General features: G+C 33.6%; 1 protein-coding gene across 1 annotated transcript in view; it reads right to left on the minus strand.

Annotated features, from left to right (window-relative positions):
• LOC124093176 (organic anion transporter 7) overlaps window positions 1–26,461 on the minus strand; it is a 48,037-nt gene that overhangs the window by 10,085 nt on the left and 11,491 nt on the right. Inside the window, exon 5 of the mRNA XM_046445463.2 lies at window positions 3,294–3,417. Within this exon, the coding sequence (XP_046301419.1) occupies window positions 3,294–3,417 (124 nt within the window). The remainder of the gene's footprint in view (window positions 1–3,293; window positions 3,418–26,461) is intronic.

The following is a 26,461-nucleotide window of genomic DNA, read 5'->3' on the forward strand; positions in this document are numbered from 1 at the left end:
ATGGGCATATACCAAGATGTGGGACAGGTGGATCAAATAATTCTATTCAAGTTTCTGAGGAATTTTCATATTGTTATTTATAGTGGTGGCATCAATTTGTTGTGAAAAACTCAATTTGTGAAATGTGAAAAAAGAAGTCAAGAGTGTAAGTGCATTTACAGAAGCTACAGAAAAGTAACTAGGAATAAATTTATCCATGAAGTTGCAAAATCTGTATTATAAAAATTATAATAAAATTATAAAAATATAATTTTTTCACAAAAATTAAAATATTTGTGAAAAAAATTGAAAAAGGCACAAATAAATAGACAAATGTCTTTGTTCATGTACTGAAAGAATTAACATTGTTACAATGTTCATGTTCTTCAAAAGTAGCCACAGATTCAATGCAATCTCTATCAAAATACCAATGACATTTTTTTACAGAAACAGAAAAATATTTTTCCAAATATATTTCCAAAATAGTTTGAAATCAGTAAAGCTCTTGAATAGTCAAATTATCTTGTGCAAAAAAAGGCACAAAAATAAAACCAAAAATATGGAAATAAACATGGAAGTATCACACCACTTGGCTTCAAAATATACTATCAAGGCATAGTAATCAAAACAGCATGGTACTGGCAAGATAAAAGACTTAGAGCAGTGAAGCAGAACAGAGAGCCCAGAAATAAATCTACATATTTCCACTGAACTGATTTCAAAAAAAAAAGTGCTAAGTATAAAAAAATGGAGAAGAAAATTTCTCTTCAAAAATGGTCTTAGGGAGACTAGATACTCACATGCTGAAGATAGATGTCAGACCCGCATCTTCACCACATAGGGAAATCAATCCAAAATAGATTGCAGACTTAAATGGAAGGCCCCCAAACCATTACACTACCAGAAGAAAACATGCAATAAAACTCCATGACTTTGGTGTGGACAAACATTTTTTAGATGAGAGCACAAAAGGGAACCAAAGTCAAAATGGACAAGTGGGATTAGGTCAAACTAAAAAACTTCTACACAGAAAAGGAAGCAAGGAACATACTGAAGAATCAACATACAGAGAGAGGAAGATATTTGTCAACTATGCTTCTGACAAGGCATTTATCCCCAACAGGTACAAGAAATCCAAATGATTAAATAACCAAAAATGAATGAAAATACAAAAATGTAATAAAACGAATCTGAAATTAAAATGAGAAGACAATCTTCAGAATCACTTGGAACACTTCAAACTACAGGCTGCAGCATCTGATCCCCCAACACAAACAAGGATTCTTATTAGCAGTCAGGAGTATAACCACTGAATTAAAAAAAAAATGGACAAAAGATCTCAACCAAACCTGTGAATGGGAAATAGGTACAAAAAATATTTGATATCACTAATTATGCCATAAATGCACATCAATCCTACAATCAAGCAGAGCATGGCAGTATGTGCTTGTAAGCCCAGATACTTGGGAGGCTGAGGGAGGAGAATTGTAAATTTGAGCCCAGCTTGGGCAATTGAATGAGCCCTTCTCACAAAATACGAAAGTGCAAGAGATATTGGAGATGTATCTCAGTGACAGAGCAACACTTGGTTCAATCCCTAGTAACAGAAAAGAATAATTATAATGATATATTTTCCTCTCCCCACTTGGAAAAACTATTATTAAAAAAAAGGATTTCAAGTGGTGATCAGAATAATAATTACAATGATATATTTACCTCCCTCCACTTAGAATGGCTATTATCAAAAAACCAAAGGATTACAAATGTGGATGAGAATGTAAACAACAGGGAACACTTGCACACTGTTTATGGAAATGAAAATTATTACAATCATTATGGGAAATAGTATGGAGTTTCTTCAAAAAATTAAAAATATGATTGCTATATTCAGGGTATATGTCCAAAGGAAATGAAATCAGTATATCAAGGAGACATCTGCATTCATAAGTTTATATATCATCATTTACAATAGCCCTGATATGTAACCAACTCAAGTGTTCATTAACAGACGAATGAATAGGTTGGGCATGATGGTGCATGTCTGTAATCCCAGGAAATCATGAGGCTGTGGCAGAAGCATCACAAGTTTAAGGCTAGCCTCAACAACTTAGTAGAAGCCTGTCTCAAAAAAATAAAAGGACTGGGGATGTAGTTCAGTGGTAAAGCACCAATAGGTTCAATTTCCAAAATTAAGATAAATAAATAGATAGCTAACAGATGACTGAAAAAATAAAATTTATTATATCACAACTGAAAATTATTCAACTTTGCCGAGGTACAAATGTTATATACATTTTATAGAAACTACACTTTGAACCTTGATCTTTTGTTTCCGGGTACTCCATTACATTCTTTCAACATGTTAGGCACCTGCAGTGAGCCACAGTTCCCACCATCCACATGATCTTTAGGGTAACAACCAATACTCTACCAGGTACTGTGTTTTTATACCAAAGTATTCAGTAGGTGACATGTATTAAATGCATTTTTGACTTGTGACATTTAAACTAATTATTGGTTTTTATGGTTTTTGATATGAAGGGTCCCCCCAAATTTCCTGTGGTATTGAGAGATGAAATAATTAGATGATGAGATGAATAACCTAGTGAGTGGGTTAATCCTTTTGAAGCATTAGAAATTTTGAATTTATTACAATGGTTACTGTAGGCAGGTTCAGTTTGGCTGGAGGAAGTGGGTCACTCGGGACATACCCTAGGGATTATAATGCTTTGTTTCAGACTCCTTCTTCTCTCTATTAATTTCATGATAGGCATGAAGTGCACAGCCTTCCTCTGCAAAGCCCTCTGCAAAGAATGTTTCATCTTGCCACTGGACCAGACCTATAGAGTCAGCTGACAATGGACTGAATCCTCTGAAACTGTGAGCCTAAAATAAACTTTTCCTGAGCAAAATTGTTCTTGTCAGGTATTTTGGTCACTGCCACTAAAAGCTGACTATACTGTTGATTTATTAAGACTTTTAATTAATTAGTTTAATTAATTGGTTTAATTAGCTAGACTTAACCATTCTACCCTGTATATATTCTTCAAAACATCACACTGTAAATATAAAAACATACAGGGTTACTTGTCAGAATGAAAAGTAATCAAATATAAAGAATAAAATCCTGTGGAAGGAGATATGTGAATTGATTATGAGGAGCAAAAGAAAGAAAAAATGGGCTCTTTGCCTCCTCTGAATAAAATATCTGTGTTCAACCTTTTCAGTGACTGCATATTGCATCTTTGGACACCTATTAATAATACGTCAGGCTATGTCTTCCTTGTCTCAAAAGCACCTCCCATCCTGCTCACCTCCATGGTTAAGGCATCTGCACAAGTCTTCGTTCCATTCACCCTTGCAGCTTTTTTAAGTTCCTGTAAGCTCTCCTCGGGTTTGTTGTTGGTAATCAGCCACCGAGCTGATTCTGACATCCACCTGATCAAAGATGATAGAAGTGTAGTCAACTCTAACATGGTATTTACCACATTACCTTCATTCTCCTTCAATCTAATACCTACCAGTTACTCAATTAAGCCAAGAAACACACTGTCATGTTGCCTGGTACCATAATTGGGCAAACAGGAAATGATGCCTGCATGCAGTACACCTGCACAGCTGGGATGGCAGACATGGAGTCCTTCCTATTAGCAGCCTTCTTGGTTGGACACACCTTGACTATGGCACTCATAGCACTGAAGCATGAGGGACACTTGGCTGTTCAGACCTTCTCCAAGTTACTTGTAAAGGCAAAAGAAATGTTGATTTATAAAGTGTTCTTTTCCTAAAATAAGCACCTTAAAATATTTTTGCTTACTGAAGGTCCCATGCAGACTGGAAGCACTCCTGCTCCTGCCACTCTGATGGAATCTGATACACAAACAGCTCAGTCTGCCTGGACACTCTCATCTATGTAATGGGGACAGCAACGTCATCAGTTTGCAGATTTGTTATGAGGATGAATGACATCATGGATGAGTGCACCACAGGGTACACCCTCTTGTCTGCCAGAAATCATCTCACTCTCTCAATCTGTAATCATCTGTCTGAGAGTCATTCCTCACCAAATGGGCCTCCTCCACTGAGCCAGCCTCTTGGGAGGAAGAACATCAAAGCCTGTCTTAAGGCTTTCTAAAGACAGGAAAGGAAGAAGATCTATGGAAAAAATTATGTAAGATGTCCAGGCATCCTATATTTTCCAACTGGAGAAACAGTGCTCCTCCTTCATTAAATAGCTATAGATGGAAATATGTTCTTTCTCTCATCCATTATCACTTCCAAAGTTATAACTCACCCAAATATTCTCTGTTGGGCATTTTTCATTGAAAGCTACACACAAAACTACATGGCATAGTTGTGGCTATCTAATCTTCAAGTGCTTCCTGATGTGATGGAAATGTCTTTATTGTTTCATTGTTTTATGTTTATGGAATACATTTAGTTTTCATCAAGCATCTTCATAGTCACTATATAATTTCAGTTTTCAAAAAAAGTACAGAGATAGAGCATAATAGTGGTCATTACCAAAAATTGTACTAAAATAATATAAATTTTATCAAGTCCCTAAAATAGGAAGTGGCAGAGTCAAACTAAAACTTAATTTTTATTAATCTATTATAACTATATATGATACTGGGATTCATGGTGCCACATTCATAGATGCATACAGCATAATTTATCTATCTTATTCCCCAGTATCTGCCCTTCTCCATTCCCTACTCCCTCACCATGATCCCCTTCCTCTCCTCCACTGGTCTCTCTTCTATTATATTTTAATTAGTGGTTTTAATTATATATAAAAATGGATTCATTGTGGTACCTTTTTTCATGGCAATACCAAAATTTAGTTGAATTTATTTTTTACATACCTCCCCTTTCATTACATTTACATTTCCTGTCACTACTCTATGGGTCTCACATTTTTGTGATAGCCCTTTTTTATTTCTTTTTTCTCTCTCATTTCTGCATATGAGAGAGAACATTTGACCATTGATCTTCTAAAGTATGATGTATTTCACTTAGTTGATGTGCTTCAGATCCATCCATTTACCAGAAAATGACTTAATTTAATTTTTTGATCAAGTAAAACTCCACTTTGCGTATATATCACATTTTCTTTATCCACTTATCTGTTGATGGACATTAAGGATGGTTCCATAACTTGGGTATTGTGAATTGTGTTGCCATAAATATAGGTATGCGTGTATCACTATAGAATGCTGATTTTAGTTTTTGTGGATAGATAGATAGGAGTGGTGATTCTTTTTCTAGTCTTCTGAGTGATCTCCATACTGCTGCCCCCAGTGGTTGTAGGAGTTTACAGTTACACCAACATTGTATAAGTGTATTTTCCCCCTCATTCTCATCAGCATTTATTGCTATTTGTATACTGATGAATGCCATTCTCACTGGGGTGAGATTAAATCCCAGTGTAGAAAAATGCACTCCTCCACACAAACTCTGGAACCCAAGATTGCATTTCCATGATTGCTAAGGATATTAAACTTTTTATGTATTTGTATTTCTTCTTTTGAGAAATATGTCTCATTTGCTTTGCCCATTTATTGATCATGAATTTTTCTGATTTTAAGGTTTTGTGGGTTCCTTATGTATTATGAATGTTAATTCCCTGTAGAAAGAGCAGTTGGCAAATATTTTCTCCCATTCAGTAGGATCTCTCTTCATGTTCTTGTTTTCTTGCTCTGCAATTTGTTTTTAAAATTTCATACCATCCCACTTATTGGTTCTTTGTTTTATTTCTTATGCTGTAGGATCTATACCTTCACCAATATGTTGGAATGTTGAACTAATGTTTTCTTCTAGCAGTTGCTGAGTTTCTGTTCTAACTTCTGTGTCCTTGAGCTAATTTGACTTGACTATTATATAGGATGAGAGGTAGGGATATAATTCCATTCTTCTATATATGAATATCCAGCTTTCCCAGGACCATTTCTTAAAAAGACTATCTTCTCCACTGTATGTTTTCAACACCCCTTGACAAGGATCATGACTGTATTTATGTGGATTTTTCTCTCTGTCTTCTGTTCTGTTTAATTGGTCCTCATGTCTACCTCTATGCCAGTTCCATGCTGGTCTTGTTACTATAGCTCTGTAATATAAGTTAAAGGACATTGTGATGCCTCCAGCATTTTGTTTATTGCTCATATTGTTTTGGACATTCTACATCTTTAATTCTTCCAAATGAATTTTAGGACTGTTTTCCCAGTTCTGTGAAGAATTTCATTAGCATTTTGATGGGGATGGCATTAAATCTGTAGATCCATTAAGCAGTATGAAATAGTCTTCTTTGTCTCTTCTGATCAATTTTGGCTTGCAGTCCACTTTATCTAATATGAGATACAGCAAGGATGTTGGTCTGCAGTTTTCCTTCCTTGATTTATCAGTATCTGGTTTTGATATCAGGGTTTTATTCTCTTCATGGAATAAATCTGTAAATATTATCCACCTTTTTATCTCATGAAACAAGTTAGAGAGTCTTGAGAAGGTCTCTTCTTTAAAGATCTCATAGAATGCAGCCAAAAATCCAACTAGCACCAGAATTTTCTTTGTCACAAGGGTCTTTATTTTTGCTTCAATCATATTGCTTTTTATTGATCCACTTAGCTTTTCTATACACTTTGGCTCAAGTTTAGGTAAATCACATATTTTTACAAATTTGTCAATACCATCTAGATTTCCTAATGTATATGAAAATAAGTTTTTAAAATAGTCCTTAATGGTCCTCTGTATTTCAAAAATGTCTGTGGTTATATGTCCCCATGTAGCAATAATTTTCTTTATATGATTCTTTCCTCTTTTTCTTATAATTAGATAATGGTTTATCAGCCTTCAGCCTTCTTTATTTTTTCCAATAATCAACAATTTGTTACATTAATCCTGTGAATTTGGGAGTTTTGTTTTTTTCATTTTCTATTTCATTTATTTATATTTTAATTAATTCCTATCATCTAATGGACATAGAATTAGTTTGATCCTGGTTGCCTATGGCCTTGAGATGTAGCATTAGATTTTTTGGGGGGATATTTCTATTTTAAATGTAGGCATTTAATTATATATATATATATATATATATATATATATATATATATATATATATATATATATATATATATTTAAGATCTGTATTCTAAGAATCCCAGATTCTTGGTATGTTGTATCATTATTTGTGGGAGACCATCTTTGCACATGACTGAGTTTCCTCCCCAGCTGGGTGTGAAGTGCTCAGTCACTTTTAATGTGGCAGAGCTTTCCCCACCCTTCTTGGGTTCCAGAGTTTGTGTGGAGGAGTGTCTCGCCACTGCCCCAAAGATCCAATCATCGCAACTGACCTTGCAACACTGCTCCCCTTGACCTTCATTGGATGGGATTTTCACCCAGAATTCTTTCATTTTTTGTTTCCCAGTTATTAAAGCCCTCTCCCTAGCATGCTCACTCTCTTGCATTTTTTCTCCCCCACTCCCCTTTTCAGTAAAACCTCACAAAATGGTGACTCTGTCTTTAATTTAAACTCCCTGAGGATTTTCCCATGTGACCGAACTGTTCTCACCATCTGCGCTGGCCGTGGACTAAAATTATTCTTGTTTTTTTCTAAGAATTTTTAATATTTCTGCTGACTTTTTCTCATATCCAGTTCTTGTTCAGCCGTGTGTTGTTTGGAGGCTCCCAAATGGTGAGTAGAGGAAGAAAGCACTTCCCACTTATCTGATTTTTGGAAGTGAATAAACAGTAATACGTCTTAATTACAAAGTGGGTGTAATTATAAATCAATATTTGTCTGTCAGAGAGTCAGAGAAGCCCAGAAATTCAGGTGTTGAGAACAAAGGATATAAGAAAACACACCAGAGCCTGGCAGCAGCAGAGATGCTGCATCACCACAAAAGGAAAGAGAAACACAGTGAACAAATTCAACACATAAACACCTTTAAAAGGCAGTCTAGACTTGGCAGATACAAATGCCCTGGGGTGAACTGGTGTTCAAAATATGCTTCATGTAAATAAAGAAATAGAGATCTAACTCTAGGAGTTTAAGCTGAATCATTTTCCTGTAGGAACTTGAGAGTTCTTTACAAAAACTTCCACTTTTTTTGTCTCAGCCAGTGCTTACTGTGTTATCTCAAGTTCACCTGAAAAATCATGATCCCAACACAATCATAGTGAATGGCAGATCCAGGGGATTCATGACAGAAACAAAGGAGAGTACAACCTGCTTTCCCTTTGCACTCTATGGTGTGAATGATCAGTTGAAAAGGACAGGAAAATTGAACAGATGGGCAGAATTCTTTTAGGGATGGACAATTATTTGGTGGCCAGTGGGGGGGCTACACAAAACTTTCCATTCACCATCTACCCATAGTGGTCTGCTACCATGACGTATGGGTAGAACACTTCAGTGATATTGGAAATCCACATGCCTACCCGAGAACTTCATCTACTCAATCCTAGGGGCATGAGAATTTAGCATGCAGGATAAGACTCCACACAAAGGTTCAAAGCCAAATATAGTCTTAAAATAATTTGGCTTCCTTATTAACTTATTTATCAACCAATTAAATAAAATCACCCCCATTTACCACTCAGACTAGTGTATTTCTGAAGAACATTTGTAATAAATTTTTTAAAGATTTATTGGTTTGAAATTGTTCTGAACTGGTTGTAACTACTTGAAATTAATCTCTCTCTTCTTATTGTGCTGTTAAATACTGGACATAATAGAAAGTTTAACTTGAGTGAAATGTGGACACCAAGACATTCACCCAATCCACAGAATAACAAGAAATTGTTCTTTATGTAAAAGTAAAAGAGATAAATACCCCTTAAGGAATTCTAACAATATGAAAAAGCAAGGGAACTAGTCACTCCAAATACCTCAGAATGCAACTAATCCCATTGATATCATAATGGAGGAAATGCCAGAAAAAGAATTTAGAAAGTTTATGTATGATTTGGATGTGATGTGTTCCCCCAAATCTTATGTTTGAGAAAATGCAAGAAGGTTCTGAGGAGAAATGATAGAGTTGTGAGAGTCTTAACCCAATCAGTTAATTAATCCCTTGATAGACATTGACTGAGTGGTAACTGCAATGGTGGGTTTTGAGGACATGGTTTTGGGGTATGTATTTGTATCTGGCAAGTGGATCTCTCTCTCTCTCTCTCTCTCTCTCTCTCTCTCTCTCTCTCTCTGCCTTTTGCTCATCATGTGAACTGCTTACCTCTGCAATGATGAGTAGCCTCACCTTGAGCCCTGAGGTTGGGATCCTGCTATCTAATGATTGAGACCTCTGAATCCGTGAGCCCCCAAATCAAGTTTTCCTCCTCTAATATTGTTCTTGTTGGGTCTTTAGTTTGCAGTGGCAAAAAGCGACTAAACCAGTTGATAATTAAATTGTTCAGTGTACTAAAATTATATCTATAAAATGAACTAAGAGATAATATACCAGAAATGAAATAACAATAAAATAATGGTAACAAATCATGACCAGAATATACAAGAAATCAGAGAGAGCATTAATAGCCCAAATCTAAGACTCTTTGTGTAGAAGGCAACAAAATACAAACTAAAGAAATGTATAAAATTTCCAGGAAACTATATAAAAAAGTTTTCCAAACTGTAATAATGAGGTGGAAATCCAAATACAAGCGGCATTTCAAACCCCAAATAGATAAGATGAAAAAACATCCCTCCTAAAGTACATCAAAATTAACCATCTACTACACAGAATAAAAATCAAATTTTAAAAGCTGAAAGAGAAAAAATGGCAGCCCACATTTAGAGGCAAGTTGGGGTTGTTTTTAAATTCTTATATGGGTAGTATTTTTTTAAGTATTTTTTGTAGTGCTGCTTTGCAGTCATGAATTTTTTTAGTATATTCTCATGTTTGGAAGTTTTTATTTTTTATTTGATTCTAAAGGATAGTGTTGCTGTATATAGTGATCTTGGTTGGAAATTTTCTTTCAGAGATTGGATTGCCTCATTATATGCCTTCCTGGATTTAAAATGGTGTGAAGAACTAAGGGGTTATCTGTATTGGTTTAGCTCTAATGTGTCCTAATCTCTCTCTCTCTCTCTCTCTCTCTCTCTCTCTCTCCTGGGGATTGAACTCAGAGGCACTTAACCAGTGATCCATTTTTTTGTATTTTTTTTACAGACAAGGTCTCACTGAGTTGCTTAGTGCTTCCATAAGTTGCTAAGGCTGGCTTTGAAGTAGGGGCCTCCTGAGCCACTGGGATTATACATGTACCACAGTGCCTGGCTCTGACATTTTTCCTTGAAGTTTGAAAGTTCTATCCTTATTCTCTATATTAAGCATTTTGATTATGATGTGTCTTAGAGAAATTTTTGTTTTGTTATTGTATATGTTTGGTTCTATATGACTTCTACATGTCTATGTTCATCTAATACCTAAGGTTTGAATTTTTTTCTATTATTCAGCTGAAAAGTTCTTAGTACCATTAGCTTGTATCCCCATGCCCTTTTCAATTCCAATGATATTTTTCTCTTTTGTTTTTTTAAGATATACATGACATTAGAGTATATTTTGACATATTATATGTACATGGAATATAAATTATTCTAATTAAGAACCCATTGTTTTTGTGTTATATGACATGGAGTTTCACTGATCAGATATTCATATATGAACATGGGAAAATTATGTCCAATTCATTCTACTGTCCTTCCTATTCCTATCTCCTCTCCTTCCCTTTATTTCCCTTTGTCAAGTCCACTGAACTTCTATTCTTCTTCCTTTGTTGTGTGTTTCCATCTGCATATCAGAGAGAACATTTGACTTTGCTGTTTGGGGAATTATCTTATTTTACTTAGCATGATAATCTCCAGATCCATTCATTTACCATCAAATTCACAAAGTCAAGTTTGGCCTCTTAATATTTTCCCATAATTCTTGTATATTCTGATAATGATTTTATTTCTATTTTTGTGCTTGTAAGAATTCAAGTTTATATAACCTGTCTTCAAGGTCTGAAGCTCTGTTTTCTACAAAATCTAATCTCTTGTTGATTCTTCCAAATTCATATTTATTCTATTTATTGTGTTTTTAATTTCCAGGAGTTCTGGTTGAGTTTCTTTCTTAATCAATCTTTTATTGAAATGATTTTCCACCTAATATATTTTCTCTCAATCTGTTCCTTATATCTTCTTTTAATTCATTAATTGTTTTAATAATCAACATTTATTGTCTCCTTCTGGAAATTCATCCCTTTAAATATGTGTGGGTTTTTTTTATTTAGGAAATGTAAATTTGGATGGAGACTTGCTGGCATCATTCCTCGCATGTTGAGAAGTCCTAGACTTGTGCATCTGTTGAGATAAACTCCTCTTCCTCTTTGATATGGAGGATATTTTGGTGAGTAGTTATCTTTTTGTAATAACTCTTAATCTGAAGATATATCTTCGCTTTAGCAAATAAGCTCAGAAAAATTCCATTATTAATTTTAACTTTAATGCCACTTTGAAAGCAGAAAGTAAGACTGATAGTTTTAAATTAGGCCATATGTTCACAAATATTACAAATGTAATTTCTAAAGATCTCTATTACTCTGATCCCTCCCAAAAGAATGTCTATGAACAGCAATAGAGAATAGAATGAAACAGCTACACATTCATAATTTTATATTCCATTAAAATTTAAGATGTTATACAAAATAAAGAAAATACAGAAAAATGGGAAGTCAATCAAGGAAGGTGGTGGGTAAGGGAGGAGATACAGAGGTTCAAATGGTTAGAGCACAAAAGAAAACTGCAGTGAAATAGTTATATAGGGGATATTGTAGGTATTAATTATTATCAGTCAGTTGTTAAATAAATTATCATAGAGAAGTTAAGATTATTTGTTGATAAAGTTTTCAAAAAATAGTTATTTTATATATACATGAAAATAGAATGTATTTTGATATATTATACATATATGTAGTGTAACTTATCCTACTTAGGACCCAATTCTTCTGGTTGTACATGATGGGGAGTTTCACTGGTGGTATATTCGTATATGAACATAGGAAAGTTATATCAAATTAGAAATTTTTGAAACAGACTTTTGTATCTGTTTCAAATGTTAGAACCTACAAACTGTGAGAGAATTATTCAAATGCAACCAAACCTGTTAAATCACACATGAAGGCCAATGGAAAAGAATAGAAGACACAGAGACAAATCCATGCAGATACATCTGATTCTTGCCAAAGTTGTCAAAAAACATACATTGGAGAAAAGACAACATTTTAAACACATTTTGCTAGGAAAATTAGATATCCATATGTAGAAGAATAAAATTAGATTCTTATCTCTCACCCTGCACAAAAGTCTTGAGTTACCATTTTGAGTTAATGGATCAAAGACTTAGAAATTTTGAGTTAGTGGATCAAAGACCTAGGAATTAGACCAGACATGTTGCAACTGAGAGAATAAAATGCAAGGATTACATTGCCACATTCAGGAGGAGGCAGTGACTTCATTAATAAAACTCCAAGAACTCAAGAGATAAAACCAAGAAACCATAATTGGATGGTGTCAAATTAAAAAGCTTCTGCACAGCAAAAGAAAAAAATAGTGTGAAGATTGAATTCACATAATGTAAAAAAAAAACTTTGCTTCTTATGCTTCTGTTTCCATTTTATTGTTACATTGTACTTCACAGTGGAATTTGTTTTTACATATTTATACATGTTTTTGTCAAATGGCAGAATATAAGAGGTTGATTTCCTGGCTGCTCCAAGAAATGAAACCAGGAAAGCAGACAAGAAGCTTCTCAGCAAGGTAGGACAACAACAACAACAGCACAAAGGGTGGGAGGAGTGGGGATTGACTGGAATTTAAATCTGGACATTCAATGCAGATCAAGAACCCAGGAGGTTGGCTATAATAAAATAAAATAAAAATACCCAGCATTCCAGCCACTGCCATAGCTGGGCAAGAAGAAGCAGCCAGATCAGACACACCATGTGCAAAGTGAAAGGAAAAAGTGCCTACATTTTAGAGGGGTGAGGCATGTCTGGGTATGAAGCATTTAGAGATCAAGAACATTGCCCCACTAAACTGAAAGGTGTGATGCACAATATTCTTGTGCAGGAAAGAAGCCCCCATCTTTCCTGGCAGCATGTAGAGGAAAGAAGAAGGAAACAATTTGCTGCCTCAGTACAGGAGCTGCCAGCTGCAGGAGCCAGTTCTTAGCTAACATGAGTTTGGCCCGAAATACAGGCCCATTAAACACAAACTACACAACAAAGAGTGTGCTTAAGTGACTGGGAGAAAATCACACATGGAGAGAGATTTACACAGAGGACAACTGGTTGTGGAAACCAACTTGGTTCTACCCCTCCCCCTACAATCTGGTTGCTTGCAGAACTGGCTGAGAGACACATGTCTGGCCAGAAATTCAGAAGGGCAGGGGCAAGAGTGATTGAGTTTGGAGACTTAACCCAAGACAGGAAAATGTGTTGTCTGAAGGTGACATACTGCACTAAGAATTTTCTCCTCCTCCACAGAAGTGGAATCCAGGGGAGTTCCCTGGAGTACATTCTTCCAGTGTACACCAGCAATGGCTGGGCCCTGGAGGTGTACTGTTTTTAAATAGCCAGACCAATTGGCATTCAGTGAAGAGCCTTGAGTCTGCTTAAGTTTAAACCTTCCCTCCAGTCATTCCACCTATGGGATTACCTCTCTCACTCCAGCAATCCCAAAGGTGGACCATCATGCTCCAGATGACCACCTAAAACTGCTGAGAAAAGAAACTGAGAATATTTTGAAGTTTAATGTAAAGAATTCATTAACTTTTCATTGAAATTTTTTTCTTTTTGTTTTCTTCAATTCTTTTTTCAGTTTAATTGTGATTCATAGATATTTATATATGCTCATATTTGTTTTTCCCCCTCTTTTCTAGCATTTTGAAGCCAGTTATATTTTATGGTTCAGTTTTTTGAGGACTAGGATGTTTGATTAGTATATTTAGTTTTGCTTTGTATTCTTTTATTTGTATTTGTTATTTTTTTAAATTTTTACTCTATACGTATTTTTTCTCTTACGAAGGAAACCCCTTTATTCTCTTTCTCTATTTTCTTCCACTATCAGCCAATCAGCATTGTTTTCACTCTTTATTTTTTTACTTCTATCTTCTCTCCTCCTCCTTCATAATCAAAACATCCTATATCACTCTGTTCTCTCCCTGTCCACCATTTGAAATTGTAAATCCTTTTGGAAGCTTGCTGTTTTTATTGTAGACAAAACTGATCATATGATTTCTGTCTATTGGTAATTGTTATTATTTGTTTCCCACTAAGCAGTGATATACTGTAAATGTTCAGGGACACCAGAAGTCCGCAGAGTTGAAACTCCACTACCTCAAATCCATACTGTTAGATGGGTAGGTGCACAAACAAAATGAAAAGACAAGGTAGCAAATCACACCACACAAACCAAGATACTCCAATAACAGAAACCATTCCACACCACAGTGAAAGAAATTCCAGAGAAGGAGTTTAGAATGTACATAGCTAAACTGATCTGCAAAGTGAAGGATGATATAAGGAGAGAAATCAGAGAGAAAATGCAAAAAAGTGAAATATCACTTCAATAAGGAGATAGAAATTCTAAAATAAAAAGTAGAAACATGTGAAATGAAGGAATCCACAAACCAAATTAAATATTCATTGGAAAACATTACAATCAGACTAGATCACTTGGAAGATGGAGTTTCAGGCAACAAAGGCAACACATAATATTGAAAACAAAGTTGACCATGAAGAAAAGATGTTAAAAGACCACAAACAGAACTTACAATAAATATGGGATAATCTGAATAGACCAAATTTAACACCTATTAAGGTAAATGAAGGCTTGGAGATACAAACCAAAGGAATGCACAGACTTTTCACTGAAATAACATCAGAAATTTTCCAAAACCTAAAAAATTAAAAGGAAAAATCAAATACAGGAGGCTTACAGGACCCCAATATACAAAATTAAAACAGCCCCACACAAAGACACATGATTATGAAGATACCTACCATATGAAATAAAGATCGAATTTTAAAGGCTGTCAGAGAAAAATTAAAGGTAACACTTAGAAGAAAACCAATCCAGATCTCAGCTGATCTCTCAACCCAGACCCTTAAAGCTAGTAGGTCCTGGATTAATATATAACAAGCTCTGATAAAAATGGATGCCAGCCAAGAATACTATGCCCCAAAACACTAAGCAATTAAGCTTCAGAATTGATTTTGGAATTAAAAAACCTTCCATTATAAACAAAAGTTAAAGGAATTCACAACTAGAAGGCCTGCACTACAAAACATACTAAATAAGAGAGGTCATGAAGAAGAAATCAAAAATAAAAAATGAAAACCAGCAAATAGAGGAAGTACACTAAAAGAACAGTGAATCAATGGAGAAACTAATTCAAAGTCAAAAGCAGAAATAAATCAACATCGCAGATAGTAAAAATCACTTCTCAATAATAGCAATGAATGTTAATGGCCTAAACTCATCAATCAAAAGACAGACTGGCAGATTGGATTAAAAAACAAGACCCAACAATGTGCTGTCTCCACAATACTCATATAATATGGAAATACATCCACAAACTGAATATAAAAACATGGGAAAAAACACATCATACACACAAATCTCATGACAAGAAGGAGTTTAGATGCTCAAAAGAGATAAAGTGAACTTTGCCTAACTTAATTAGAAGGGACAAAGAAGAACACTTCATACAGCTTAAAGGAATTATACATCAACAAGATATAATAATACTAAATATTTTTGCTTCAAATAATGGAACATCAATGTACATCGAAAAAAACATTGTCAATGTTAAGAATGAAATAGAATAAAACATAATAATACAGTGAGACTTTAACACATCTCTCTCACCACTGGATATCATCAAAATAAAAACTAAATAAAAAAGCTATAGAAATACAATCTAAAATTTAGATTTAACAGACATATATAAAATATTTCATCCATCAAAGGCTGAATCACTTTTTACCTCAGCAGAACACAGATCCTTCTCTAAAATAGACCATTTTATAGGTCATACAGAAACTGTTAGCAAATACAAAAAACAAAGATGATCCTTTGCATAAAATAAAATTATAAATTAATGATAAATTAAAAATAGAAGCTACTGAAGCACATGGAGACAAGATAATATGTTATTGAATGACAAACAGATAGCAGAAGAAATCAGGGATAAAATTTTAAAATACAGGTAAATGAGAATAGTGAAACAACCTATCAAAATCTCCAGGACACTATGAAAGCAGTCCTAATAATCCTCATTCCTTAAAAATAGAAAGTCAACAAATAAATAACATAACATTATATCTCAAAGCCCTACAATAAATCAACATTAAAAGCATTAGAAGAAAAGAAATAATTAAAATCAGAGCTGAAATCAATGAAATCAAAACAAAAAATCCAAAAAATCAACAGAAGGGAAAACTTTGTCCTTTGGGGAAAAAAAAATCGATTATATTGATGAACCCTTAGCCAAGCTAACAAATAGAAAGAGAGAGAAAACTCAAATTACTAAAATTCTTAATGAAAAAGGAAATGTCACAACAGACACTACTGAAATACAGATGATAACCAGAAACTATTAAATTTATACTCTAATAAAATAGCAAATCTTAATGACATTGACAATTTTCTAGAGATATATAACCTACAAAAACTGAATCAGGAGGACATACAAAATTTAAATGAATCAATTTCAAGTAATGAAATTGAAGATTCCATAAAAACTATCAAGAAAGAAAAGCTCAGGACCATATGGTTTCTCAGATGAAGTCTACCAGACCTTCAAAGAAATTACACCTATTCTCTTCAAATTATGCCACAAAATAGAAATGAAGGGAAATCTTCCACACTCATTCTATAATCCTGATACCAAAACCAGGCAAAGACCCATCAAGTAAAGAAAATATCAGACCATTATCCCTAATGAATTTAGATGCAAAAATTCTTAAGAAAATACTGGCAAATCACAAAAAAAAATATTAATGAGACTCTGAGCCTAATAGAAGAAAAAGTAGGCTCAAATCTTCGTCATGTCAGCTTAGGATCTAACTTCTTTAACAAGATTCCTAAAGCACAAGAAGTAAAATCAAGAATACCATAAGTGGGGTGAATTTAAACCAGAAAGCTTCTTCTCAGTAATGGAGACATTCAATTACATGAAGAGAGAGCCTAGAGAATGGAAGAAATCTTTGAAATCTGTGTCACCAGCACCTCAGAGAGAGCATTAATCTCTGGGATATATATAAGAACCCAAAAAACTTAACACCAAAAAAAAAAAAGTAACCCAATCAATAAATGAGCTAAGGAACTAAACATACACTTCACAGAAGTCAAAATACAGTCAATCATCAAATATATGTAAAACGTTCACCATCACTAGCAATTAGAGAAATGCAAATCAAAACTACTTTAAGATTTATCTCACACCAGACAGAATGGCAATTGTGAAGAATAAAAACAAGAATAGAAGTTTGCAAGGATATGGGGGGGAACATTGCTGATGGGAATGCAAATAAGTGCAACCACTCTGGAAAGCAGTATGAAGATTCTCAGAAAACTTGGAAGGGAACCACCATTTGAACCATCTATCCCACCTCTCAGTTCATACCCAAAGGACTTAAAACAAGTGTATTGCAGTGATGCAGCTACATCAAACTTTTATAGCAGCCTAATAGCACAATTTGGAACCAAATGGTCCCCTTCAACAGATGAATGAATAAAAATATGTAAGATATATATATATATATATATATATATATATATATATATATATATATAAATGAATGAAATTATGTCATTTACCAGTGAGTGGATGGAGCTGGAGAATATCATGCTAAGTGAAATAAGCCAATCCCCAATAACCAAAAGCTAGAGGTTTGCTCTACTTTGTGGATGAGAATTCACTACAGAGGTGGTGGGTAGGGAAGAATAGATTTAGTTAAGATAGAGGGGAGTGAAGGAAGGAGGGAGGTATGGGGGGTAAAAAGTTTAGAAGAATGAATCAGAAATTATTAACCTATGTACATATATAACTATACAACTGGTGTGGTTCCCCATTATGTACAAGAAGAATGAGAAATTATACTCCAATTTATACAATGTATCAAAGTGCATTCTCTCTCATGTATAACTAATTAAAACAAATAAAAATTTTGAAAAGATAGAGCACCATGATAAAGTGAGGTTTATCACAGGAATTCAAATTTGTTTGAATACATGGAAATCAATAAACATAATTAATCACATCAATAAACTTAGAGACAAGAATCACATGATTATCTCAATAGATACAGAAAAAGCATTTGACAAAATGTAGCATCCACTCATTTTCAAAACAATAGAAGAACTAGGGATAGTAAGAACATACATTGACATTATAAAAGTTATCTATGCTAAACCCAAGGCCAACATCATTCTAAATGAAGAGAAATTGAAAGCATTTCCTCTAAGAACTGGAACAAGACAGGGATGCCCCCTTTCACCACTTTTATCCAACATCATCCTGGAACTCTATCCAGAGCAATTAGACACAAGAAAGACATTAAAAGGGTACAAATAGAAAAAGAAGAACCAAATTATGACTGTGTAGTGATGACATAATTCCAGATTTAGAAGACCCAAAACACTCCACCAGAAAACTTCTAGAGCTAGTAAATGAATTCAGCAATGTAGCAAGATATAAAATTAACACCCATAAGTCAAGTGGGTTCCTATACATCAATGATGAATCAACTGAAACATAAAATTATCCAATTCATATTAGCCTCAAAAAAATATTTAGGAGGGGCTGGGGTTGTGGCTCAGTGGTAGAGCGCTCACCTTGCACGTATAAGAACCTTGGTTCAATCCTTAGCAGCACATAAAAATAAATAAGTGAAATAAAGGTATTGTGTCCAACTACAACTAAAAAATAAAAATATTTTTAAAAATTTAGGAATCAATCGAACAAAGAGCCAAAACACTTCTTAAATGAAACTACAGGACACTAAAGAAAGAAGTTGAAGAAGGCATTAGAAGATGGGAAACACTTTCGTATTCTTGGCTTAATAGAATAGAATTATTCTGTCAAAATGGTCATACTAACAAAAAAATAAAAAATAAAGATATGTGTCCACCTAAAACTATAAAATTAATATAAATTGAATCCCACTTATATTAGGGTCCAATGACATTCTTCATGCAATAGAGACAACAGTAATGACATTAATTTGAAAAAAAAATAGAGCTCTAGAATACCAAAGACATTCTCAGCAAGATAAGTGAAGCAAGAAGCATCATATTATCAGACATTAAATTATACTACAGAGCTATAGCATAGTATCGACACCAAGATAGTCATGAAGACCAGTGGTACAAAATAGAAGATGCAGAGACAAACACACATAAAAACAGTTATCTCATACTATACAAAGGTGCCAAAAACATTCATTGGAAAAAAGTTTGCCTCTCAGTGGTGGGAAAACTGAAAATCCATATGTAATAAAATGAAATTATACCCCTGCATCTTCTAGAAGGAAAATGTAGGTCCAAATCTTTATCATGTGAGCTTAGGAACCAAATCCCTCAACTAGACTACTAAAGCACAAGAAGTAAAATCAAGAATCAACAAATGGGATTGTATCAAACTAAACAATTCTTCACAGAAAAGGGAACAATCAATAACATGAAGGGAGACTCTATACAGTGGGAGAAAAATCTTTGTCACCTGCACCTCAGGTACAGCATTAATCTCCAGGATATATAAAAGAACTCAAAAAACTTAACACCAGAGAAAAAATAAATAAATAACCCAGTCAATAAATGTGCTGCAGAAGTGAACAGACACTTGACAGAAGAAGAAATATGAATGCTCAAAAAATATATGAAAAAGAGTACAACATCTCTAGCAATTAAAAAGATGCAAAATGGGCTGGGGATGTGGCTCAAGTGTTAGCACGCTCGCCTGACATGCGCAGGGCACTGGTTCGATCCTCAACACCACATAAAAATAAGAAAATAAAGATATGTGTCCACCTAAAACTATAAAATAAATATTTTTTTAAAAGATGCAAAACAAAACTACACTGAGATTTTATCTTACTCTAGTCACATTGGCAATTATCAAGAATACAAGTAACAGTAAATGTTGGCAAGGATATGGGGATAAAGGTACACTCATACATTGCTGGTAGGACTGAAAATTGGTGCCACCACTCTGCACAGCAGTATAGAAAATTTCTCCAAAATCTTGGAATGGAACCACCATTTGACTCAGTTATCCCACTCCTTGGCATATATTCAAAGGACTTAAAATCAGCATGCTATGGAGACATGGCCACATCAATTTTCAAAGCAGCTCAATTTACAATAGCTCAGCTATGGAACCACCCTGGGTGCCCTTTAATAGATGAATGCACAAAGAAAATGTGGTACATATAAAAAATGAAATATTACTCTTACATAAAGAAGAATAAAATTATGGCAATTGCTGGTAAATGGATGGAACTGGGGACCACCTTGCTAAGTGAAATATGACAGTTCTGAAAGAACCAAAGGCCAAATTCTCTGTCTGATATGTGGATGGTGATACATTGGTGGTGGGGAGGGAGGAGTGGAGGTTCACTGGATTAGACAAGGATAAATGGAGGGAACAGGGATAGATGGGAATGGGAAAGGCAGTAGAATGAACCAGACACAGTTTTTCTATGTGCATATATGAATACACTACATGTGTAACTCCACATCATGTACAACCACAAAAAAATTATAGTTGTACTCCATGTATGTATGATATGTCAAAATACATTCTACTGTCACATATAACTAAAAAGAGCAAATAAAAACATGCTCATGCATCCATAAAACACACGTATAATTGGGTCAATTTTACTGGCTAATACCTTCCTTCCTCTTTACCATAGGTCCCTTTCCTTTATTGTACTATCTGCCTTCTATTTTGATATTTCCCCTGCATTTTTCTTTTTTCTGTCTTTATCCTCCACACCTGAGAGAAAACATGACACTTGATTTTCTGAGGTCGCATATTTAACATAGCATGATGTTTCCCAGTTGCATCCATTTACCAAAAAATGACATAATTTTATTCTTTATGAGTTGAGTGAAGCTCCATTGTGTATATAAATCACATTTTCTTTATGCACTCATCTGTTGATGGATACTAGACTGGTTTAATAACTTGGCTACTGTGAATTTCATGGCAATGAATACTGGTATGCATGTGTCATGTAGAATACTAGTTTTAGTAATTTTGGGTAAATCCAATGACTTGTGAGAGCTGGATCATATGGTGGTTTCATTCCTAATTTTTGAAGAATCTCCATACTAATTTCCATAGTCATTGTACCAATTTGCAGACCCAATAACAATGTATAAATGCACCCATTCAAAGAAATAATTTCCAATGCTTATCATTATTTTCATTCTTGATATTTGCATTTTGAATTGGACTAAGATGAAATTTATTTGATTTTTTTTGATGTTCATTTCCCTGATATCTAAAGATGTACAAAAATTTAAAAATATTTGTTGACTATCATTTGTATTTTTATCTTGAGAAATATTTGTTTTATCACTGGCAATTTAGTCACTGTTTTTTGTTTTGTTTTGTTTTGTTGGTTGTTTTTGTTGTTTTCTAAGCTTTTTATACATTCTGGATTTTGTCCCCTGTTAGAAGATGTAGCAAGGATTTTCTCCCATTCTGTGGGCTCTTTATTCATCTTAAATTGTTTATTTTGCTATTCAGATGCTTTTTAATTGGATATAATCCTACTTGTTGTTTTTTGGTTTTATTTAATGAGCTTCATGAATCTTATTAAGAAAATCTTTGCCAATATCAATAGATTGAATGTTAACCATAGGTTTCCATCTGTCATCTGCACAATTTTTGGTCTAATTCTAGGGTCTTTGATCCATTTTGAGTTGAATTTTGTGCAGGGTAAAGAATAGAGATCTAGTTTTATTCATTCTTCAAATATTGGGTTTTGTTGTTGATTAAGTGTTTGTTTTGGTCAGGGGGAATAATAGAGATTTTACTTAGGCATGATCTACCACTGAACATACTATCATTTTTTATTTTCTTTTGAGACAGGGTCTCACTAAGGTGCCCAGGCTGACCTATAACTTTTGACTATCCTATTTCAGACTAATAAATCACTGAGATTATAGACATGCATTACTGCACCCAGCCTATTTCTAAGGATTGTTTTTTTTCATTTTGCTTTGTTTTTGAGCCTATAGCAAATAGATTTGTTTTCCTGATCTCTTTTAACAAAGTCATTATTAGTGTTTAGAAAAGTTATTAATTTTTAAAATGCTGATTTATTTCCCAGTAACTTCACTGAATTATTTTATTAATAGAAGTTTTTGAATCTTCCAATTAGAGTATTATATTATATTCATACAGTGAAAATTCGACTACTTCCTTTCCTGTGTGCATTCCTTTTATTTCCTCCTGTTGCTTAACTGACCTGGATAGTTTCAAGAGCTATATCAAATAGAAGTTATGGGAATGGCCATCGTTGCCTTGTTCTTTATTTTAGAGAAAATGCTTTGTATTTTTCTCCATTCAGTATGATTTTTGCATTTGGATTATTCATATATAGGCTTTGTGGTGTTGAGGTAAATTTCTTCTATCAATACTTTAGTGTTTTATCATGAATGGGTGCTGAATTTTGACAAAGATTGCTCTGCATCTATTGAGTTGACTGTCCTTAATTCTCTGTGGTAGATAACATTTATTGATTTGACTATATGAACAATCATTTTATTCCTGGAATGAAGTCAACTTGTTCATGAGTACAATCTTCTGAATGTGTTGTTGAATTCAATTTGCTAATATATTTTGAAGATTATTTTCTCTACATTTATCTGAGATATTTCTCTATATTTTTCATTCCTTTGTGTGTTGTTCTTTGGTTTTGTTATCAGGATGACATTTACTTCATAGAATAAACTTGGTTGTTTCACCAATTTCTACTTTATAAAATAATTTGAGGACTTTGGCGTTCTTTCTTTTTAAAAAATCTAGTAGAATTCATCTGAATTCCCTTCTGGTCCTGAATTTTTCTTTGTTGGAAAGACTTTTACCACTGCCTCATACCTTTAGTTGTTATTGATCTGTTTGGGTTTTATATATGCTCTTGATTCAGTATTGTGGCAGTTTATATGTGTCTAGAAATGTATTTATTTTTTCTAGATCTTTCAATTTCTTGAAGTATAAGTTTTCAAAATTGTACCTAAAGATCCTCTGGATTTATGTGACATCTTTGGTAATATCTTCTTTTTCCATCTAATTTTATTAATTTGGTGTCTATTTTTTTTACTTTGGCTAGCTTGGCTAAGGGTTTGTCATATTGTTTATCTTTTCAAAGAATCAATGATTAATTTCATGGATGCTTTTTACTTTTTATTTTTATTGGCTCTGATATTATTTCCTTTCTTCTTTGGGTTTTGCAGTGGGTTTATCCTTGTTTTTCCAGTACTGTGGGATGCATCATTGGATTGTTTGGGATCTTTCAGATTTTCTCTTTTAGGCACTTAGAGCTATAAGATTTCCTCTTAGAACTGCCTTCATAATGTCCTAGATGATCTGATATTCTGTATATCTATTCTCATTTCATTCTAGGAATCTTTAAATTTCCTCCTGGATTTCTTATATGACCCATTTATCATTTGACAATGTAGTATTTAATATCTATGTGTTTCTGTATTTTTCTTGGTGTTTATTTCTAATTTTATTCTACTGTGATCTAATAAGATGAAGTAATCATATTCATTTTTTTATCTTATAAGAGTGACTCTGTGGCCTAAATTATGGACTATTTTAGAAAAAGTACATTGAGAACTTGAGGAAAGAATTAATTTGGGTATTGTTGAGTGAAATAGTCTATTGATGTCTGGTAGGTCCATTCTACTTATATGATATTTTTTAGTTCTAAAGAGGCTTTGCTGAGTTGATGTCCAAATGATATATCTATTGGAGAGAGAGATGTGTTGAAATCACCCAGTATATTTTTTATATTAGGGTCTCTCTTATTCTTGAAGTCCAGTAGTGTCTGTTTTTTATAGTGAGATGTACTAGAATTTGTGGCATAAATATTTATTATCATTATATCTTATTATTGGATTAATTTGACCTGTATGAAGTAACCTTCTTTCTCTTCTATAATTTTTGCTTGAAGTCTGATTTGTTGGATATAAGCATTACTACTTCAACTTGTTTGGGAGCTCAATTTGAATGGAATATACTCTTTCATCCTTTCTCTTTAAGCATATTGCTGTCTTTTCCTATAAAATGAGTCTCTTGCCAACAACATATAGATGGGTCTTGTCTTGTAAACCATCCTGCCAATATATGTCTTTTACTTAGAAAGTTGAGATCTCTTACATTCAATGATATTATACGGAGATTTTTGTTAACCTCTGCCATTTTTTCTAATGTGCAATTTGATCTCACTTCTCATTTTCTTAATTGTTCTTTAAATGAGATTTGTCCATTTGTGAGCTCTTGAGTTTGTTTCTGATTTCTTCTTTGTGTACTATTTAAGAATTTTTGCAGTTCTCTCTAGGTAGTTATGAATTATTTTCTGCTTATCTTGAAAGATTTTAATTTTAAAAAAATTCTGAATAATAGCTTTCTTAGGACATAACAATCTTGGTGAACAGGTATTTTATTTGAAATTTTCAAAGTCATTCTAGATATTAGCTTTTATGCTAAGAAATTGAAAGTGACCTGATGTTTTTCTCTTGAGGATTTGAAAATTCTACTCTTTCTTTATATTTTAGGCCTTTTAATTATAACATGTTGTGGAGAGATTCTATTTTGATCCTGTCTATTTGGGGTTATAAATGTCCAACTCATTTCCACAATTTAGAAATTTTTCTGTCAATGTTTTCCTTAAGAGTTTCTCCATGTCATTAGCTTTCATCTCAAAACACTCCCCAATTCAAATAAGTCTTAAATTTGTTCTCTTAATGTCTCAGAATTCTTGTACATTCTATTCATGGTTCCATTTTATTTTCCCTAAATCTATGTTTGAGGCCAGACACTTTCTCTTCCAGCTCTGAGATTCTGTCATCTACATAGTCAACTCCATTGAGGAGACTTTCATCTGAATGTTTTATATGATTTATGGTGCCTTTCATTTCTAAGATTTCAGTTTGGTTCTTTTTAAATATCTCTATCTCTTTGCCAAATTTATCATTCATGTCTTCTACTGCTTTCCTCAATTCATTCAGTTATTTTTCTGTGTTCTTGCATAATTCATTGATCATTTTTATAATTATTCTTTTGAATTATTTGCCTGGTATTTTGTTCACTTCAATGTCTTTGGGATCATTTTCTGGTGAATTATGAATGCTAACAGTGTCTTGTTATCCTGTATTTTTAAATATTTCTTGTAATCCTGTGTTGGATTTTTGCATCTATTAAAATAGACTTCTCTTATGCTCTTATGTGTTTGCCTTTTTAAAGCACAGCATTCTCCTGAAAAAGGGTTCTGTAATATCAGGTTGTTGTGAATTTTTCCATGTGCTTCCAGAGTTTTGTAGTAGAATATCCCTACTAGTTCTATAGTGGTGTAATTTGTGTACTTTTATATGGTGTGCATTGTGTCGTGGCTTGAGAATTGCACTTTTCTATAGGCCTCACAAGAGGAAGATTCTTCTATAGTTGGCAATGGTGTTGTATACAGCAGGGTACATGGGTTACACCTCCATGATTTTTTTTCTAGATTTAACAACTCTGTGTATTCTAAAAAGGTATGGGAAAATTATATGGAGGCCCTTTGGAGGTGTGGCATCCACAGTCTTTTTTATTTCTCTGCAGATATTTAAGAGTGAGACCTAGGTCCCTGTCCCCCAGCCATTTGTACTTAGGACCTAATTATCAGATCAAGGGTTTCACTCTGTTATTCTTTATATTAAAGTACTATTAAAGTAAAGAGCCAGTATTATCTGTGCCATCCATCCTACTAATAACCACAACAGAAATCATAGCAGACTTGGAAATTATGTAAACTAAGTAATTCTAAAATGTGATAATAATACATTTTATTAAAAGGAAATAAAATTGAGTAAGAAGAAAGCTGGGAATAATCAGTACATGAACAGAGCAAAGAAAGAGAGATAGCATGTGAGGACTAAAAAGGTGGAAAAGAAAAACTGAAAAGAAAGAGCAAAACAAATAACATACTATAGAGCAAGAGCATTTAGATATTAGATGGACAAGAAAGCAAAGAGTAACAATGAAACAAAAACAAAAAAGACCAAATGAAACAAGTAAAAACCTTAATCCTCAAAAAAATAAAACAAAGCAAAATAACAAATGGATATTTTTTAAAAAATGATAAACATGAAAAAGGAAAAAGAAGCAAATATGCATATCTGTGTATGTTCACAAACTTATTGGCCAATGCAGAAATAACA

Source organism: Marmota monax, unplaced genomic scaffold, assembly GCF_021218885.2.
Source record: "Marmota monax isolate L192 unplaced genomic scaffold, Marmota_monax_Labrador192_F-V1.1 WCK01_AAM20220418_F8-fsc00038, whole genome shotgun sequence".
NCBI lineage: Eukaryota > Metazoa > Chordata > Mammalia > Rodentia > Sciuridae > Marmota > Marmota monax.